The sequence below is a fragment of the Gymnodraco acuticeps genome, unplaced genomic scaffold (genome assembly GCF_902827175.1).
Source record: "Gymnodraco acuticeps unplaced genomic scaffold, fGymAcu1.1, whole genome shotgun sequence".
Taxonomy (NCBI): domain Eukaryota; kingdom Metazoa; phylum Chordata; class Actinopteri; order Perciformes; family Bathydraconidae; genus Gymnodraco; species Gymnodraco acuticeps.
Window position 1 is genome coordinate 5342083 of NW_022991180.1, and position 21610 is coordinate 5363692.

Sequence of the window (21610 nt, forward strand, 5' to 3'; positions counted from 1 at the left end):
CTTTACAGCCCCTGTAGACATAACATTTGCTTTGCCTGTATGGCTGCACATCCTGGGAACAGAGGAGCTTTTGCTCAGCTGCCCTTTAACAAAACTGTGCTCTTTTTCTTCAGAGCTAATTTGTCTTCTGAAACATTAGTCACACATGTAAATGCCACTTGCTGTGCACGAGTATTTAATGGTAACACAATGTGACTGTTCTCATCCGCTGTGACGCAGCAGCTGAATAAAGACATGCATGCGATATCTGTATAATCTGTATAATTTACTAAAGAAAAAGATGGACAAAAATGCATTGTATACCAAACTTACAAACAAGGCAAACACATTTTCCCTTGAACTGTTGACATTACATTTCATGTTCTTAATATCTAAAAGTATAACCATTTTTTACTTTTTGCTCAATACAACTTGTTGCTAGCACATTGAGGAAGCATGTATATCATAACCATTAGGCTGTAGTACTTTGTGTCATTCTACTGACCTAAGGAACTAACAAGATGATTTATAGAGCTCGTGACAACTTAAATACAAAAACAAAAGTCTGTTTGTCAACAAATATGCCACAGGACATGCAAGTTTGTAACATCATGAACAAATACCATAAAGTTTGATAAAGTCAATGTGAAGTTGTAATGCAAACCCCAGAGGGACACTACAGGAATGTAAGGCCTATTGAACAAACGTCATATGCTCCAATGTCACCATGTATCAGGAAGGAGAACAAACTGAGTTTTTGTTATGCACAGGCCTGCCCTATATCGTGGAGTGATGCAGGAATGTGAGGGATGCTGAGTGTCCACCTGATCCACTCTCTGCCCGGGGGAGGGTCTCCACGCTCCGCTCCTCTCGCCGGCTGCCATAACAAGCTCTGCTCAGGCAGGAGGGGGAAACGCATCCTCGGAGAGATCTGCTGGAAATATGACCATCAGGGGAACCTAAACGCGTTATTCGTCTCCGGTCACATGATTCGACAACTTGATGTTTTTGTGCTGTCATCCTAAGGACATAGCAGGAGAGGCAAGCAGGGAAGACACCAGCCGACATCAGGAGCCGCTGCGCCGTGTGAGGCGAGGTCACCGCAGAGTATACGGTAAGAGGGGGAAAAAAACAGCTCTTTAAACCAGCCGGGCTACTTTCCATTTGCGTGTTTTTGCGCAAACACCCTGTTTTCTGTGTGTCTTCTATCTCGTTTTCTTAAACCTCTCCCCGGTGCTCAGTGTAGCTGCGGTGTATTAGCCTCCGTGCATTTATCTTCATTAGTCCACACTGCATTACGCTACAAGCAGAAAATGCTGTAGCTGCTATAGCATTCCTCAACACACAACATGCACTACAGTAAATATGGGTTAGTGGAGCAAATCCACACGCCCTGTGACCACCAGGATGCCCCATGAGAACATGTTTGCCTGTAAAAATGTTTTTTTTTTACATTAATTGTGGTGTCATCTGAAAAACGTGTTATTTTGGATCGAAATTGCGAGCAGATTTTATAGGGAAGGGGCGCACTCGATATGCAGCATCTTCACTGGTCTAGACAGAAAACGCAAGGGGGCGAGTACACGTAGTAGGCTACACATGTAGACAGGCCTACGCTGCATACTAAACATTCACACTGGACACTGTATTTTACATACTATAGTATGTTTTCTTGTATAAATATAATAATGTGCCATTTTATTTTGAAGCAAGGGCATATCCAGGTCAAATGTCTGATTTCAAAATAAAATACACATCCTTATCTCAGTCTCCCTCATTTCTACATTTCTTTGTGACACTATCTACAATGACTGGCCCATACATCTGGAACACAACATTAATGGGACAATAAGATGTCATAATTGTTGCAGTATAGGAAACTGGTGGAAATGCCATGTGTTCACATGATATGAATTATACATGTCCCTCACTCACCATAACCTCATTCACAACAACTTCCATTCCATCCCTAATTAAATGGCCTCAAAACGCTGATGTTAATTTTAGAATTTCTTCAGTTTTCTCATCTGTGGTCTGAATATTGGGACACATGGCCCACATTTCTTTCTCCTTGGGAATACATGAGCTATAGTTAGACACATGCTAATTTGAGGTTTCATTTCTTGATGCTGCCTTTTAAATATCCTAAAATGAGAATAACCCTAATGTGTTGAAATAATCCACAATGGTGTCATTGAGCATAGCCGTGAGCATGAATGATAACAGGACATTGATACAACAACATCCTGTGTAGAAAGACATGAGTCATTGCCGAGTCAACATGATGCATTTATTTTACATAATATGTGGTCCATCTGCTTGAGGGTAATTCAGTGGTTGCCATAGATGCTCTATCAGATGACAGTCATAAAACCTTATTCAATGCTTCACTGGTGTCCTCTTGTATGAGGTGAGTGTTGAACACCTGGTCCGAAAGAAGAATGGTTAAAGATTTATGTGTGATTTAAATGATGCCCTCGCAACTGCAGTATCTTGATTTTCAGTCATGGAAAGTCCTTTTCTCATCCTTGTTTTTCTGTACTCATAGGTTTTATTACGCATCTCCACATTCATAATCAGTTTAGTATGCAATGGAAATGTGATTGGTTTGTTGTATACAGTAGATTATTTCACAGATTAAGTCGTTTTTGTAAATGTTTTGCTTATTGCTGAACTATTTTAACTGGAGATGACTTGTAAAATGTGGGAAGACAAGTAACTTTATACAGACTGATTCATGTTTTAACCCTTCTTAATCGTGCCTGGCATATTCAGTCATGTGGGCTAATGAAAGGTTAATTAACCATATACATTTTCCATTAGGTGTCTTGTTAATTATCCTTCATAATCTGCTAAACTGAACTGTCTGACTTTTGTCTAAGTGGCCTTCTTTCTCTGCTGTTGACACCCTTGTAACAGTTTGTCATTGAAACAAGTGGAATGGCCTTGTAGATGCTGATTATTATTAACTGTATGCTCTCTGCATATGTAGAGTATAGTGCTTCACATAACCTTGTGTACCTCAGCACATTTTTTTATTAGACTGCACTCTTGATTATGATAACGTGTGTTCTGCTGTGTTATGTTTGCAACTTGATGTAAACCAGGGATACTCTTCAAATGTGTTGCACTACATCCATACATTTTATGAGAAACAACACGCTCCACTGCATCATCCAACCCGGTATCACGGCAAGACGTGAACATTTGGGGATTTACCATGCTGGGAGACGTGAAGATGTCACGATTTCGTCCCTTCAAACGTGACAGTTACACGGTATTGTTAACCCATGTTAACCAGTGGAGAAATACCCGGAAATGCCAAGCAAATGCTACCCCGACGGTCGGTTGTTATTGTCAATATTAATATAATAATGATTTATTTTTTAATAGTCACACTCGATTACGCCGATTTTCTTGTTGCCCTAGCTGGTCGACACCTCTTTTAGCAGAAACAAAGGCTACATTAATGTATTAAATCGATGTTAATCCATGCGTGTGGATGTGGAATTAACGGACGTGACGTTGTGCGATTGCGTTGCCAGGCAACAGCTTCGGTTCATGTTAATTTACAAACTCTTCAACTACAACCGTAGTTATATTTAAAAACATGTTAGAAGGCCTCACGAAATACTTTAATGTAAATAACAATTTAAATGTGAAGGAATGTGTGTATAACAAAATGCATCCGTCATAAACGAAACCGGAAACAGACGTAGGCAAGATCCTCAGCTGATGATTGGATGCAATGCACGCTGGGATTTGGTGTTTATGCGATGTGAAATCCGAAAACATTTAAAAAAAAAAAAAAAAAACTTTATTCCGAGTGTGCTTGCTTTTCTCTTTGAAAGTCATCACATAACGGCATTATAATACACGGTTCGGCTGTATTAAATATTACATATCTGCCATAGTTCTCTATTCATAGTTCTCCCTGCTGAGAAGACTTCTAGACAAACAGGAAGAACTGCGGCCAAAACTGAAAACGTGACGTGGATCATAAATATATAAGCAATTAAACAACATCTTACATTTATTTTCACACAATACGTCTCCTTGCAGCTTTAGCTTTAGTAACTCGTGCGCACGAGTTACTTTCTCGTGCGCACGCTTTAGTAACTCGTGCGCACGAGTTACTAAAGCGTGCGCACGAGTTACTAAAGCGTGCGCACGAGTTAATAAAGCGTGGCCTCGTTTTGTGTGTGTGTGCGTGTGCTGTGGTGCCGGTGGTGTCGGATACACACACACACACACACACACACACACACACACACACACACACACACACACACACATCATGCACCCCGGTGACAGGACATCTCCTTCATAAAGCAAGGGGGAATACTCAGTTCGATGTGTGTATAGGTGTGTGTGGTTAAACGTAGCAGCCTCGATCTCTATTCAGCGGTTCTAGTGAAGTAAACAGTAAAAGGCACAGCTCTTTGCAGCTGGTGCTGCTCTTCTCAGATTCTGCTGAGTTACACGTTACTGCCTCCAGTGCCCTGTACGACGAAGCCAGTTCAACAGACCCTGGACCTGGATATGTTCGATTTACCCGGCTTAAAGGCCCTGTCACACTGTCCCGAAATTGACACCCGATGGACACACGAATATGGAATTGTGAATTTCGCACGAAGATGGCCCCGAACCACACACGAAGGCAACATTTACATTACATTTAAGACATACAACTGCAATGAAAGTACCAAAAACAATTATGTTACAGTACTATGATACTGTACTGATATCTTCAGACTTTGTTCTTTACTTTATCCGTCGTTATATGTAGAAAATATTACGTTTTCTCCGTAATGTTGTTTCCATAACAACAACAACTTCCTGTCAACTGTCCTTCAAAATAATATATTATATCCTTTTTAGTTTCACAGAACACAAATTGGGTTATTTACATAATATATTTACATGATTTTGTTGTGCAATAAAACAACCCGATGGACACACGATAAAGGAAATGTTCAAATTCGGCTGTGATCGTAGCAACATCGGGCCATTCGTGAGGGCATCTTAAGCCTTCGTATGACTGCCGGTGGAGTTTCTCAGGCTCCGGCAGCAACTTCGTGAGCTGTGGCAAAATCTTTGGCATGCCAAAAAATTGCCGAAGGACCTTGCGAAGGTTCATTTTTGTGTTGAATTCGTGTGTCAATTGTGCCCTTCGTAAGGCCATCGTGAGGGCATCTTGTTATCATCGGTGCCATCGGGCATTCGCCCCGATCAGAGTGAGGGTGAATGCACCGATGATAACACGAAGATGACACGATTTGACAAGATGCCCTCACGAGTGCCTTACGAAGTTGCCGCTCACAAAGTTGCTGCCGGAGCCTGAGAAACTCCACCGGCGGTCATACGATGGCTTAGATGCCCTCACGAATGGCCCGATGTTGCTACGATCACAGCCGAATTTGAACATTTCCTTTATCGTGTGTCCATCGGGTGTCAATTTCGGGACAGTGTGACAGGGGCTTAACTGACCCTAACAAACGCGATGTCGATAAACGGTCCTACGAAGCTGGTTATCAACTCAGTAAATCAACCAGGGTTTCTCTGTCCGGCTGAGAGCGCGCTCACGTGAAAGGGACGGGGTTAGCAACATTTGACCAATCACAAACATGGAGACGCGTGCTGACAGCGCAGCGTCATACTTCATGAATGAATAGTGTAAATAGCAAATCCTGCTTCGTAGTACAGGCCACTGGTGCCGCAGAGATTTCATAAAGTGAAGGAGGTTTTCCTTCTATAAAACAGCTGTGGGCAGCAGATACTGTGAGTCACGGACAGGAATCCCTCAATTTTAAATAAAACGAGGCCACGTTTTACTTTCTCGTGCGCACGCTTTAGTAACTCGTGCGCACGAGTTACTAAAGCGTGCGCACAAGAAAGTAAAACGTGGCCACATTTTATTTATTTTACTCTCTATGAACCCTCCAGGGCTCCGTACTTTACATATATAGTGAAGATAAAATAAAATAGAGGAACAACAAATAAATATATAGTTAAAGTTAAAGTCAAATAATACAAAAACAATCACACATTAAAAGCCAGATTGAAGATGTGAGTTTTTTGAAGGTGGTGAGGTCAGTGCAGTCCAGAGTTCCAGAGGGAGGGGGCAGCGACGGAGAAGGCTCTGTCCCCCCAGGTCCGGTGATTGATGTGGGTGGGGATGGATAGGAGGTTGGCTTCTGATGAGCGGAGGCAGCGGGAAGGGGTGTGGTGGTGCTTTGTGAGTAATCAGGAGGACTTTGAAGTTGATTCTTTGACGGACAGGGAGCCAGTGGAGGTTCTGGAGGACGGGAGTGATGTGGTCTCTGGAGCGGGTGTGGGTGAGGAGGCGGGCAGCAGAGTTCTGGATATGTTGGAGTTTATTGAGGAGGTTGGATGGTATGCCGTAGAGGATGCTATTGCAGTAGTCTAGTCGTGAAGTGATGAATGCATGAATCAGGGTTTCAGCAGCAGAGGAGGAGAGTGATGGGCGGAGACGGGCAATGTTTTTGAGGTGGAAAAAGGCGGTCCTGGTGATGGGATTGATGTGGTGGTTGAATTTGAGCTGACTGTCGAAGATGACTCCAAGGTTGCGGATGTGAGGGGGGGAGATAGAATGTGGCTGTCAATGGTGAAGTTGAAATTCTGGATGTCTTTGATACAGGATGGGGGGCCGATGATGATGATGTCTGATTTGGCACTGTTCAGTTGGAGATAGTTTGTTTGCATCCATGCTTTTATTTCTGAGAGACAGTTGGTGAGAGTGGAGTGTGTTGTGAGGGTGATGGTTTTTGTTGAGATATAAAGTTGGATGTCATCGGCGTAGCAGTGAAATTGAAGGTTGTGGCGACAAATTATTTTGCCAAGGGGGAGCATGTAGAGGATGAAGAGGAGGGGGCCAAGCACTGAACCCTGGGGGACGCTTTGGGACAGAAGAGCAGTGGAGGTGGTGCAGTTGTTGATGTTGATAAACTGATGTCTGTCGGTGAGGTAGGATTTCAGCCAGGAGAGTGCAGTGTCAGTTATGTTGAGTGATGATTCGAGGAGGGACAGCAGGATGGTGTGGTTGATGGTGTCGAATGCTGCGGTGAGCTCGATGAGGATGTTCAGGTTGCCGGAATCAGAGGAGAGGAGGAGGTCGTTTGTGATTTTCAGAAGAGCTGTTTCTGTGCTGCGTTTTGATCGGAAACCGGATTAAAAAGAAAAGGATAAAAGTCAGCCGAATTAGTGTTGATACTGCAAGGAGACGTATTGTGTGAAAAGAAATGTAAGATGTTGTTTAATTGCTTATATATTTATGATCCACGTCACGTTTTCAGTGTTGGCCGCAGTTCTTCCTGTTTGTCTAGAAGTCTTCTCAGCAGGGCTCTATAAATAGAGAACTACGGCAGATATATAATATTTAATGCAGCCGAACCGTGTATTACAATGCCGTTATGCTGAGGGCGGTGGTGGCGAAGTCGATAGGGACTTGGCTTGGCAACTGGAAAGTCACCAGTTCAAGTCCCGGCAAGACCAAGTGCTACCGAGGTGTCCCTGAGCAAGGCACCGTTCCCTACACTGCTCCCCGGGCGCCTTTCAAAATGGCAGCACACTGCTCCTAACAGAGGATGGGTCAAATGCAGAGAAACAATTTCCCCACGGGGATTAATAAAGTATATCAAAATCAAAGTTATGTGATGACCTCCAAAGAGAAAAGCAAGCAAACTCGGAATAAAGTATTATTTAATTTTTTTTAAATGTTTTCGGATTTCCCATCGCATAAACACCAAATCCCAGCGTGCATTGCGGCTAAACCATCCAATCATCGAGCTGAGGACCTTGCCTACGTCTGTTTCCGGTTTCGTTTATGACGGATGCATTTTGTTATACACACATTCCTTCACATTTTAATTTTAATTTACATTAAAGTATTTCGTGAGGCCTTCTAACATGTTTTTAAATATAACTGCGGTTGTAGTTGAAGATTTTGTAAATTAACATGAACCGAAGCTGTTGCCTGGCAATGCAATCGCACAACGTCACGTCCGTTAATTCCACATCCACACGCATGGATTAGCATCGATTTAATACCTAGCCTTTGTTTCTGCTAAAAGAGGTGTCGACCAGCTGGGGCAACAAGAAAATCGGCGTAATCGAGTGTGACTATTAAAAAATAAATCATTATTATATTAATATTGACAATAACAACCGACCGTCGGGGTAGCATTTGCTTGGCATTTCCGGGTATTTCTCCACTGGTTAACATGGGTTAACAATACCGTGTAACTGTCACGTTTGAAGGGACGAAATCGTGACATCTTCACGTCTCCCAGCATGGTAAATCCCCACATGTTCACGTCTTGCCGTGATACCGGGTTGGCATTATCACAACCCTATTTAAAAAGGTGCCCCCCACTCGAGACTTGATTATCATCTTATTAATACAGCATCTGTTTAGAGGCCAGTGTTTTATAAATTAACCTTGACTTGTGGTGTGACTTGCGTGGGAAGAGGAAGTACTCATGTTGTCACTCCGTCTGATCATGAGGTGTGAAAGAATCAGAGAATAAAGCTGCTGCTGTGTCCAATTTAAGCCTTAAAAATAGTTTAAAATATCACAAATAACATTGTATTTATACCATATAGTCAAGTAAAACATAATCATCAGACTGGACTGCTGTAACACAGTTTGATTCACAGTTCTTGCATATTCTATTCACTTATGCTGGACTCTAGTGAAAGGAACATACTTGTCCCTCTTGGCTGAGCTGCAGCAGAACGAATGGTGGAGCTGTAATTGTGATAATCATTATCTCGTGTCCCTGGATTCACCTACGCTGTGTCCCAGAAGTGTCATTTTCAGATTCCTCAAACTTGAGGCTGGAGATTACTCTACTCATCATCTAATATGAATGCATAAAAATAATATTCTTTAGCTATTTCCCCCGGTGATAGCCACTTATTTCTAAGCGTGGGGGTTTGATGCTCAGGCTCATTCATTTTAGGGGAACATTTAATCTCAAACAAATCTCCATAAACATCTCCAGGTGATTACTAACAGACCATTCTTTTGTTTCTGTTTTATGAAATCCTTTGATTAAATATTCAAATAAGGCATTATCTAGTGTTAACTGTTGGTGAATTAAAGAGATAGCTACACCTAAATGGCCACCTAAATGTGTATTTTGGATCTTTTTTCTCTAATGTTGTGAAATTGGCAGATTTCATGAACATTAAGACTTGTCTTGTAATGGGTTTTTTTTCCGAAAAGACATGATTGTTTCATAGTTTTGTATTGTATGTCTTTATTGTCTACTGTAAAAAGCAGCATTTGTTCTTGTTCTCCAGGCACGTTTTCAGTAGGCAACCTCAACAATTGAATTTACTAATGATATTCAGTCACCACAATCTGAATTTGTGCACGTGTGAAATCAAATTTAGCAGCCTGACTGACAAACCGCAGTCTCTGCTTGCTCTCCATGTTGAGCATCATACAATGAAGGTTCCTGCATGCATCTGAGCTCTCTGCAAACCCTCAGTAGTTTACCTCATTGTATATAAAACTGTGGATTCATCATCTCAGGAAAATTATGTGCGCCTCCGGGGCAGAAGCCATCAATATTGGATTATGTGTCAGGAAGGCAGTATTTGAATAGCATGAATAGCTATTCATTACACTCATTCATTATTAAAGTTGTTTGAATAGCGTAATCAGATATAGGATTTTTAATTATTTTGACCAAGCAAATAACGATTAAAACAATAATCCCAAAAGACTACAATAGTTATATCTAATCCTTTATTACATATTATATAGAGACAACTTTACCCTGCAGCAGCGCTTACAGTACTTAGTGTTGTCTGTTTTGGTATGAATTAATGATTGAACCACAGAGTGCTGGGTGATGACTGCACTCCATAAAACTTTAATGGCCTGCATGTTTCCCCTCTTAGTCAATGGGCAGAGTGGCACAGAAAGGAAGCTCTTGTGCTTGCAGTAATCGTAAGCAGCGAGCATGTCTCCTTATTATTTTGACTGCATGTGTGATGCAGAAAGGGAACAATAATCCGTCTGAAAAGATGAAGATGGCTTTATAAAGTCTCCCAAATGACTTGAGCGCAAGTGAAATGCAGTATGAATAACTTAGCATATTATATACATTTTTTATACCTATTATCATTTAGCCGAGGCTTCTTAACATTAATGATTATATATTACCATAGCAAAAGGCCTACCAATTTTAAGCATGATATAACTTGAGTGTAGCGCATAACCTATTGTATCTATTATTAAAATTGTTTTAGCGCTGCTCGATAACTAAACTTTTCTAAAAACCTTCTGAATATAAACTAGGGAGTTCAACTTGGGAGCGGAAATGTGTTCAAATTCAGAGGACAGACCCATTTCTGCCTGGTTACTCTGTGATTCATTTTTGATTGACAGATTTAGTGATGAGATTTATGTTTTTAGGTCAGGTCAAAGGTCGCATTAGCTGTTTCCTGACAGTTTTTCCTTTGTATATGTTTTAAGCATGACCTTGTTGTATCATATGTACATTCACTAGCTCCACATATAGAATAAATTCACTGGAGATTTCGCCATATCCATACCATGTTTTGAGACATGTTACCTTGAAGAAAACCTTCATTAATTAGCTACATGGCCTCTGAAAACCGTTATATAATATCTTCTGTGGTTAAGGAGGAGCCAGGAAAAAGTACTGATGGACTTTCTATAATAGATGCCAATTATTATAATAAATAACATTATGGAAGATGAACAGACAAAAAACTGTGTAAAGAGATTCTGAAAGTTTCAGGAAAAAAGATTCGGTCACTTTTTGTCCTGATCCATTTATATAAAAACCTGTCTGAAAATGAGTTGATCAGATTTTGGCCACTTTATGATGATTTTTTGGCTTGTGTAACCATTGGCCAATAACAAACCAAGGAAACCATTTCCCATTTCAAAGGATACCAAACAAAGTTTATGAAAATATTGATGTAGGTCCATAAATCAAGCCTTAATGAAGATGCGCCAGTGTTTGTGAGAGTTTATTTTTGGAAATGGGTGACTAAATTCATGAGCTCATCAGTAACAGCTGTCACTCAGCATTAGTTATAAAATTAAATATTAACTATCGACATATAATAAAACATTTTAGCTAGATTTTGCCACCTTGATTAATACAATCAAGGTGGCAACGTCATTGTTAGAAACACAGCCAGATTGTGAGAATAGGTGACAAATACTGTCACCTATTCTCACAATCTGGCTGTGTTTCTAACAATGACGTTTAAGAGCTTCTAAAGTCTCATTTATAAGAGATCTATTGACCAGGTTTAGTCCTCAGGATAAAGTTGGTGCTTTTAATGTCGAACAGGTTTACGTTCAAATGCCAAACACTATGCAACATTTGGAAAAGTTGAGCAGAGCTACTACAGCACTTGTGAAAAGAGGTGTTTTAAAACATTATTCATTCATTCTCCTCACCCAGACTGAGACTGAGTGGGCCGTCCTGCTGGGTTTAGTGACTAATTCACCTCTTCTCCTCTGCTTTCAGCCTCTCTGCGTCACAGCGGCCAAGTGTTAACAATATGGCTTTGTGTCTCACACCTGTGGGCAGAGGGACTCGGAGAGTAGGAGTGCAGGGGCAAGAGGGGCACGCTTTTTTTCTCAGACTCGAGCACTGCAATAGTATAACATCACTGTACAGTCAAATTCATGTAGAGATTTGCCACTGCGTGTAGCTTTAATTGGACTAAATTGTCTGTGAACATCACTCTTAATCAATGTGATTATATTCGAAGGTTATATTGTTAGAAGCAAGTTGTATATGTGTGAAAACTCCTCATGTGTACCACAGACACTGTTTGGGAAGACTAATTTGGGGATCATTAGATTTGCATGGTTGGAGATAAATAGCTTGTTGTTATTTTTGCTTTGCGACAGTGGGTTCAGGGAATTGCAACAAAGGGTGTTGAAGTAAACAGTACACCAACACTAGCCATTTACATCCTCACCCATTTGATTAAATGCAGTACCTAGTCATTCTCTCAGACATACTGTGCATAGATGCAAACTCCCACTCATTTCACATCTGTTTGTTGTGTAATCATGCGTCTTAGGGGTATTTTTTCCCTGGCCTCAAATAGTGTTTCAAAGAAGGCCTGCCTCTTTTATTTCTTGAGAATATAAAATAAAGAAGACATTTGGGTTAGGTTAACATTTCTAACTATTGTCTTTTGCTTTTATTTCCCAGGTTCCCCTGTGTTTTGATCCCAATCTAAAGCTCTCACAAGGGCCTCAGGCTCCACCACTGACCTCACTGAGTCATCTTTCATCCGGTACTATCATCAATATCTCGGAGAGGATGTGAGTAGGAGAAGGACTGAGGGTAGGAGACCTCAATAAGTCCGACCAAGACAGGAAGTGGGATCACATGGCTGCTATGGACTGACGGGTCAACTGAAACCAGATCACACTGGCTTTGCTTGGAAGTGTAAGTCTTTTATTAATCCATCTGACCGACGAACAGGTCAATTACGCTTCAGGGAATCAATTGTAATTCTATCCATTAATGGGAAATAATCTAATAATTACAGTGTCTCCTTTCTAGATTGATTCTTTTGACCTTAACAATGCAGCAGAAGGTGATCGGAGACATGTAAACAAGATTGAGATAACGATAGCAGTCCTAGTATAGGGTATAAGGTTTTGTGAGGATTTGTATCGAAATTAGGTTTTTTTATGTGTATTTTGAAAGGAAATCATGTTGCAAAGCCTCAGAGTGAACTGCATTTAAAGATATATCAGCGATGTACCGCTTCATCCTTTTTACTGCCTCTGTGTACCAAGTATGTCTTCCATTGTAGCTGTTATCTCCCAACCCAGAATCCATCTCCTCTCCCCTCTCCTCTCGTCTCATCTCCTCTCTCATCTCTCCACTCCTTCATGCTGCCACACTACCCTGACATGTGTTTGTGCTCTCGTCCCATCGTTTCCTTGGCACTTGACAATGGCTGTTTCTGGTTTTCCTTTCTTTTTTGCTCTGCCTTTGTTTCCACTCTCCCTGGAAACTAAAAAAAATCTTGTTGTGTACAAGACATGCCATATATTCTTCGCCAAGCACACAATATGGGTCTGTCTTTGGGCCTGTATTGATTTGTGAAGAAACTACAACATTATATGTCATCGTTAGCTATCAATTGTATATATTTTTGTATTATTATTGTATTGTATTATTAGTTCCCCTGTGAACAGAACATTATTAACCTTTTTATAATGCAAAATACCTTCCTGCAATACTAATGACATCTATATTTTTTAGCAGTGTTTTGTATGCCTCATTACACATTTGTAGTCAAGCAAACCTCAAAATATCGCTCTGATAGTTCCAGATTAGAAACCATAGTTCGATAGCCGTCACATCTGGCAAATATCCATGAATGTCCTTTCTACAATGTGGAACACATTGAATTATTTAGAAATCATATATTTTTCAAGGGAATGGAGGTTTCAATTGCTGTAAGCTTTTAGCAGGGTCAGGTCAGTGAAGCTCCTTTTTGTTTACATACTGTATCGTGCAGCGTTTTCCATAGCCTAGTACTGTTGTGCATTCCAATTAATATAAATGTAATGTTAGAGTGTCGTGTGGTGATGCAGTAGTGCATCATTTAGTAAAGTGGATAAACAATGTTGGTCTGTCTGTCGGTCGATTCACCACTTTAATCCAGACTGAAACATTGAACTATTTTATGCATTGCCATGACGTTTTTTACTGACATGAATGTAGACCTAGGGATTCATTATAATACATTTGGTGTCTATCATCAAGTCAATATTTTAATGTATCCAAAATCAGATTATGACAAGATATTTGCTAAATAAAAGCCTTATTTGTAACTTGCTATTTCAAGTAGTCTATAATGCTAAGCTAATAGGAAATACTATTAACTGTACATTTTACCAGCTACAAATCATTGTCATTGTGACAATATTAGCATGCTGGCTGAAGTTAGCATTTAGCTGTGCCTGAATTTAGCCTCAGCGTGGCTGTAGACACCAGTCTTGCTTTATTGCACTTTGCTGAGCATCCTGTTAAACTGTGTATAAAAGTTATTGCACGTAAGACTATTTTCCAAACGTTCACAACAAACAGTATTCATATATTTTAGATGACATTAAGCTCAACGGTTGACTTTACTTATTGCTCGATCTGGTTTTATAGACCCTTTGGATACTCATAACTGTTCAATATAAAACCCATTTTGATTTCACTAGATAGCTTTCCAGGGTGTACTCAGCCTCCCAGTGCATGATGGGATAAGCTACATGCACTATTACCCTAAGGTATGGATAATGGATAGATTGTAAATGTAAAAGCAGATTAAAGCAGGTAGGGATTATCTGTAGGGTTGAGTTAGATTTAAATGTGATGACATGTCAACAGAGCAAATGCATAAAACATAAACTAAATTGAAATTCTTAGTGAGATTAATAAAGTTCACATCATTATTATAATTAAAAGTAACCGACTGATTTAGTGCTGGTGTCTTTTAATGGTGCCCAGTAGTAATGTAAAACATGTATGATTGGCAGTGTTTGCAATTTTTTCTGATTTGTAGATTGTAAAACTACCATTAAAAATGTCCATAATAATTGACAGCTGTTTCCCATTGGCACCTCATTGCAGCTCATTGCACCTCCGGCAGTAAACTTGTAAACATTGCATTTTATATGTTTAATCCACATGCTTTTAGCAAAGCAATCGTAAAGGATAATTGTAGGGAAAACTTTCATTTAGATTCCTGGCTGCAAAGCTCAAATAGATTCCCCACAAACACATGGCTGGAGGTCAGCATAAAATGATATTGTTATGCTTTAGGTATTTATAATCTGCTTAAGTGTTCGCAGAAACACATTTCTGAATTCAACTGATTTTCATGGAATTGGAAAATAAAATATTCTGTTTATATCGGTAAGGTTATATTTGTAAATACAGTCATTTTAAAACAGCATGGGGAAAAACTGTTGAAACTGGTTGGAAATAGATAACACATCGCCTTCCCCAGCAGTTTGCTTTGAATTATTAATAAACTTGAGTGAACCCGCTGCAGGTCGGGCAAAAGGAGAATTCATATTTCTGTGGTTGATGTTTTTTATTTTTGATGGTTTGGGAGCCAAGGTGAGGAAAATGTGGATGTGAAGCAGAACAGATTCACTAGGGCATATTTTTGGGGGCCTCGAAATGTGAGAGACGTATAGTATATATTAACTATTTATTATTTTTCACTTGGGGTTTTTTAAGTTTATCTAGCTGTCTCACATTTAATGCACTGTCATGCTTATCTTCATGTTATCTCTGTTCACAAAATCAAAGCGGATCAATGTTGAATGATTCATATTAAGGTTCAGCCACCCTGTGATGCATTTTAAATGTTAGCATTGCATCATGCATGGATGGGATGGATTCCTTCTGGTCTCCCAACTCAACTGATGCAGTATAATTTAATAGCCTACAAACATTTATGTCAAGCAGGTGCAGGAGGTTGAAGGTATCACCTTGCTGTTAGTCTTTCATTAAACAGACAGGGATCTGGAATAAATGATGAAATAGCTGGTGGGGATGGCGAGGCCAATTATACCAAAGCGTGTTTTTCCTCGTTTAAAGTGGGTCTCTCCAGCAAATCCCCTTTCAAATGAGGGTCACATGATGTCATATGCTAATTAAGATATATAAATAGTGCATTGTGAATGGCATTAGCCATAGTGAATAATGTGTCATAATGAGTCATGGCAAGTTATTTAAAGATAAATGCAGGTTGAAACAGGAATATGAAGAAATGTACATCATTAATTCTCACAGAATGTCCTTTCAGTCGCCATGACTTTACTGAATTCTCATTAAAGTCTTGTTTACATGATAAATATCAGGCCCTTTAAGGCTAAACTGAAGATATAAAAATTGTGTTTGTAATCAAGGACTACATTGTCGAAGCCTTGAAAGAAGGAGAACAATGAGCATCTTTGTAGGACCTATAATCACCATGTTTTACTAAATGCTTTAATGAGCAACACAAAAACCCTTGTTACTTTTGGTCTGAAAAAGAAGTGAAATATGTATGTTATAATTTGGCCAAATCTTTTTTATAAAGTGACTCACATAGTGCATCCTATAGATAAACTAATAAATGACCGCTCGAGTAATGGCAGAACATTGCCTTCCCCTGGAATAAGACACCTTATATTTCTTCCTCTTCTTAGTGTTCTCTCAATGTGTGTCATCAATCCCCTCTGTTGGCCAGTGGGCCACACTGCAACACATAATGATTCATCACATAGGACTCAATTCTATTCAATGTTTCTTTTATCTGGAAGATATTTGATCTAGATTTGACTCATCATTTCTTCATTTAATGGAGTCATTTAAAGTGACAGTGCATTTGACATGTCTTTATATGCCCCTTCTGTTCTTTCATTTCCTGGCTTGGCTTTTTGCTGTATATACTGAAGCTGCCAGCAGATGACAGATATGCTGCGACCTGCGCACTGACCCGTACACCCAGCATGCCTTGCAGCATAGAGCTGTAGGATGGCTCTGTGTGAGTGAATGTGACTTGCCCAGTGGGGTAGAGTGGGGAACAGGTGCCAACACTGTCAGCTTGTTAACACTGGCTTCTCCAGCAGAGTGCGGCACATATGCAACACATAGCCTTTGGCTATGGGACGTATGTGCAGGCATGCATACATCTCTGAAGTGAGAAATGGCGGTGTGTGTATCTGTTATTTGCACGCAGCGATGATTCTGGGACATTAAATGGGTGTTAGGGGAATTTGATGTGTTTGTCCAGTGATTATTATTAAAGAAATACAGATCTGACTGCACTGAGAAGATTAAATACATGAAATATAGCAGTTTTGTGCAGATGGTACGTGTGTAATCTTGTCAGCATCCTGTGTGCTGTACTGTTTCTAACAGCAGAGAGACTGTGTAATGTGCAAAACACAAAGCCCCTAATTTGTTGTCCAATTATACTTTTATAAGTTTTGGCATACATTTGTTTTTGAGCACATTGTTAGAGCGTTATCATGTGGCTCCGTTTTCTACATAAGCCTGGGAAGATACAGTTATGTGAAGCCCCCCTAGGGTTATGTGGAAGAAATTCTCTCAAACATCACAAATTAGGCCCCTAGATGACCCATTTCTAGAATAACTAAATTGACACAATGAATTATTCCATGCTGTCTTGTGGCCTCTATAACGAGAAGGGGACTTGGTACAGAGGATAAATTAGGACACTGAGTTCTTGCTTCTCTCATTTATTCCATCAAAGCCATTTAGGCAGATTTGCCCGTTTGCCCAATTTATTCTATGATTTCTTACCCTCTCATTATAACAATGGGGGAGAAAAGAGGAACATGGATGTGAGTTTGAAGAAATTGGCTTCTACAACTTGGATTGGAGATAATAAGACACAAGGATAACGTGTCAAAATCTATTTAATTCCGGTGTAGTTATGAGTAACTTGATATATACTTTTCATTTTGGATAGACACTCGCAGAGCTCTTCCCAAAATAAATCTCAAATAGCTCCCAGTCATGAAGCAAAAAGGGAAAAGTGAGAATGTGGTTTAGAATATAATGATGGTTCAGGGACAAAGAGGGAAGTATAAAGTGAGGTATAAAAAGAGAAGCTGCAGTAGAAGAGGAAACAAGGAAGAGCACACCTCCATATTTCAAACCATTGATGAACAGTGTCTTATTGTGACCATGCAGAATGCTTTCCCAGGCTGAACGGTGCTGTACATCAAAGACAACGCTGCAAAATGAGATGGCTTCTAACAAATACTACATTGAGCTCAACTCAAGTGTCAAATCCACAGTCTACGGGGGATATGGTTACTGTCACCTGAGGGTTAAAGCCTCCTCTCTGGTTTGATGTCTGAATATTAGGCTATTTGATATGCTGCAGCTCTTTCAAGTCAGCCTGGCATGACCAGACTGCCGGCAGATTTCCCACAAGGACTGTAACTGCTCAGCAGAGAGACAGACATCACTCTCCAGCCGCATCAAAGCCGAGCAGCTCTCCTCTCTGCCCTCTGCATCTTTCTCACAGCTGCAGAGGCTTTTCGTAGAGATGTGGCGCCTTCTAGTGGGAGGTGGAAATAATTACAATGTTGAATCTGATTTTATGTTTCAAGTGACTGTGGTTCTTTTCCATCCACAGTGACAATGGTGTTGTTTCTGATTGGGATCTCTATTGCTGTGAATAATTCATCTCATGAGAATCAAACTGCAGGTAACTGTAGAAATGTGTCTTTTTCTTTGCATTCATACAACACATGGAAAGGATCAGATATTAAAGAGAGACTTCAGTATGTACTTTAAGAAGAATAAATAAAAATTGTATTCTGCATACATATACAAAGCTAATTTATTAGTATTAATATGGCTCATTTAAATACACAGGAAAACTGCTGATACCGCCTTACTTGGTCTAGTATGACCAGTTCCTTATGGTACGGTAATACATTTTGGCAAACTTTACACGATTATTGGAGTGCAATTACAATTTAAAAAGTCAGTTTGCTGACTCTTTGCTACTCATTCTGCTGTGACACTACATTTTACTTTATAATATTATCCTTTCACATGTGGTTACAGACAGTGGTCACCATTCAGTACAATTACAAAGTATTGCTTCAAAGGAATAGTTTCCATTCTGGGAAATCCACTCAGTCTTTGCTTTCTTGCAATGACTGAGATGAATTTTTTTTATAAATAGATTACCGCAAGTTAGCTTAGCACGGAGATTGGAAACACGGGATACGGTTAGCCTTACTGCGTAGGGAGAAAATCTACTTCTCAGCACCTCTAGATCTCACAAAATAAAAATGCTTGAAATTGAATGTACAGATACAGTGTAGCAAGAAAAAAACAGTATATGCACTTCCCATCAAACTTATCCTTTGCATATCAACAAGTTTACATTGTCTTTCATTAAATTATACTGACGACTTAGTGTTCTATCCAGAAAACCCCACCCACCAGGGGGCTCATGTGCTGCCCTCGACACTCATCATATCCCTGCTTCTTATCATCGTTGTCCTGCTGACTATATACTGTCTCAGGTGAGTAAAGAAACAGATCTGGCTATTTTAGTTTGGAGTGAGTCTGTGCCTTCTCTCCTCTCTCTCTCTGTCTCTGTCCCTTTAAGCATGTCTGTGTGAGTGTGTGTCGGGTTAAAACTTCAGGACGGGGGTGGTAGGGGAACATGCGGTGAGCATTGGCTTATGGGTAAACAGCTGCTTCTCAAGTAAGCCAGCAAACAACAACAGCTAGGTCAGGTCGGGTCAGACTCATTCACTGATCAGCCGGCTCAGAGCTCTTTTCCTGACGGAGACATGAGGAGGAACAGCTTTGCCTCTCTCACGTGGTTGATATTGGTTTTAGTATTTGTTGTTTGCTTACTTTATGTGCTCACCAGCTATGTTCTAGTAATTGGGGTTCACTTGTTTTTGCTTTCCTAATAGAGATGTCTGCCCTTTATCTTCTCTGAGGCTTTTTTCTTTCCCTGCTTCTCTCTGTGTGATTACTACAGGTTCAAAAACCACAGGAAAGCTCTCGTTACCTCGGTGGACAAAAAAATACCAAATGGCTTCTTGGAGGAACAAGGTAACATTGTGTTGTACTCAATATAACCACCAAGTGCTTGAAAATATAATACAGCCTTTTACTTTTTATTTCTTTTTAGTTTTAAGTGTAGCTTTACATTCTTTATGGACTAGGAAAGTTTTACGATCTGAAGTCCAAGGAAGCTGGAAAGGTCTTGGAAGGCCCTTGGCTTTCCCAGCACGTAGGGAGTCATATAAACTTTCACTTCAAGTAGAAAGTTCATAAATTAGGGGAAAGGTCAAATTCTGAGTTAAGACAGTTCCTTGCAGCAGCAGCAGCAGCAGCAGCGGCACCATGTTTATGACCGGAGAAATCATTTCTGTCATGTACCCACAAAAGTAGGAAATCTTAATGGCCATCAGGCTTGTTTTTGCAGGTGCTATGAGAGCTTGTAATGTTCTCTGTTGGGAACCATTAGTTGTATGGCCATATATTCCCTAAAACACAGGAGAGCAGACAGTGGTCCTCCTTCCCAGATCCCCCTCGCCCTCCAAGAGGTACTTCCCCATCCCTCTGGACTCGCTGGAGGAGGAGTACCGGATACGCTCGGCAGACGACGGCAAGCTCTTCAGAGAGGAGTTCAATGTGAGTTTGTGTGGTCTGACTAAGATCTTTGTCCTGCAAGCACAGAACAAATACAGAAAATAGTAATAAAATGTTATGTTGGTAGGCTGTCGACCCCCGGCTTTATTTTGATCTCACGAGTATTGGGGGGGGGTTCTTTCTTTATAGTCGCTGCCATGTTACTACCACCACGGGTCTTTTGAGGAGGCGAGCCGAGAGCACAACAGAGAGAAAAACAGATACCCAAACATTTTACCATGTGAGTGTCAGGATGTATTCTGCAGCACACAATATTAATGTAACCTTTAGACTGCAGTTTTATTGATCTCTAAATCGTAGGGTGATGTGGGCTGAATGAAAAATAAGCCTATTATTTACAGGATCTTTTTTCATCTCTCTTCCACAGATGATCATTCAAGAGTGCTGTTGAGTCATCTTGATGGACATCTGTGTTCAGACTACATAAATGCATCCTACATAGATGTGAGTCTTAGTAGCAATTAAGCTTGTAATATGGAAGATTCTTGACACATTTTCATTAATACCATGTCCATTCACACAGGGTTTTAAAGAGAAGAACAGATTCATTGCAGCTCAAGGTACATTTTTCTGTTTGCTTGAGTTTGTAATGAATGTTGAGCATTCTAGTTATAACCATTTGCACCTTATTTTAATACTTTTCTTGACGTTGCTTCAGGCCCAAAGCTTGAGACGCTGGCCGACTTCTGGCGGATGATATGGGAGCAGAAAACAGCAACTATAGTAATGCTGACGAATCTGAAAGAAAGGAAAGAGGTCTGTCTAAGTATTCTTCCTCTGCAATGCACTTTTCTAATTTGAAATAGGGTGTGTATAGATTTAACCTATTCAATCGATATGGCTTCAATTCACCATTAATGAAACCCTTTTGTATTCACATGACCCAAAGTCATGGGCATCATTTATTTGACCCCTTTTCCAACTGAGGATCCATACAAAGTGTCACCCAGCAGATTACTTAGCATCGCATTAAATTTAGCCTCAAAGGGATGATCAATTGAGAGCTCAACTGCGGGTTTGATAGGGCAGAATGGAGGCAATGGGGATCAATGACGGAATAATTGTTGATAAGATCCTAAGAGGCTCCATGATAATTAGTCTGAGATTGTAGTTAATGAGTTGAATCGTCAGTGTGAAGATCGTATTGACTGACAGAGTCGCACAAAGTCCTTGTGATTGCCTTTGGATTGGATTGGGAAAAATACGTCAAATACACATTTCTGTACGCACACCAATAAGATACACAACATACGCTGATCTCCAACCATTTGAGTTAAGAAAGTTACAATGAAAATACAGTGTTTTTTTCCCTTTTAAGGTGTATATTTTTCTTATAGTTATTAAAGACTGACCTCTTTCTTGTTCTTATT

At 40.1% G+C, this 21610-nt stretch overlaps 1 protein-coding gene across 3 annotated transcripts in view; it reads left to right on the forward strand.

Annotated features, from left to right (window-relative positions):
- Window positions 1-775: 775 nt before the first annotated feature.
- LOC117560853 (receptor-type tyrosine-protein phosphatase epsilon-like) overlaps window positions 776-21610 on the forward strand; it is a 29246-nt gene continuing 8411 nt past the window's right edge. The window contains exons 1-10 of one of the 3 annotated variants that reach the window (XM_034237933.1): window positions 776-1093; window positions 12222-12461; window positions 18190-18261; window positions 18997-19093; window positions 19564-19637; window positions 20086-20222; window positions 20370-20460; window positions 20608-20684; window positions 20764-20800; window positions 20899-20996. In XM_034237933.1, the coding sequence (XP_034093824.1) occupies window positions 18195-18261; window positions 18997-19093; window positions 19564-19637; window positions 20086-20222; window positions 20370-20460; window positions 20608-20684; window positions 20764-20800; window positions 20899-20996 (678 nt within the window). In that variant the 5' untranslated portion in view covers window positions 776-1093; window positions 12222-12461; window positions 18190-18194. Of the gene's footprint in view, window positions 1094-12221; window positions 12462-18189; window positions 18262-18996; window positions 19094-19323; window positions 19399-19563; window positions 19638-20085; window positions 20223-20369; window positions 20461-20607; window positions 20685-20763; window positions 20801-20898; window positions 20997-21610 lie in introns of those variants that run through there. The other 2 variants (XM_034237934.1, XM_034237935.1) reach the window with 2 other exon arrangements.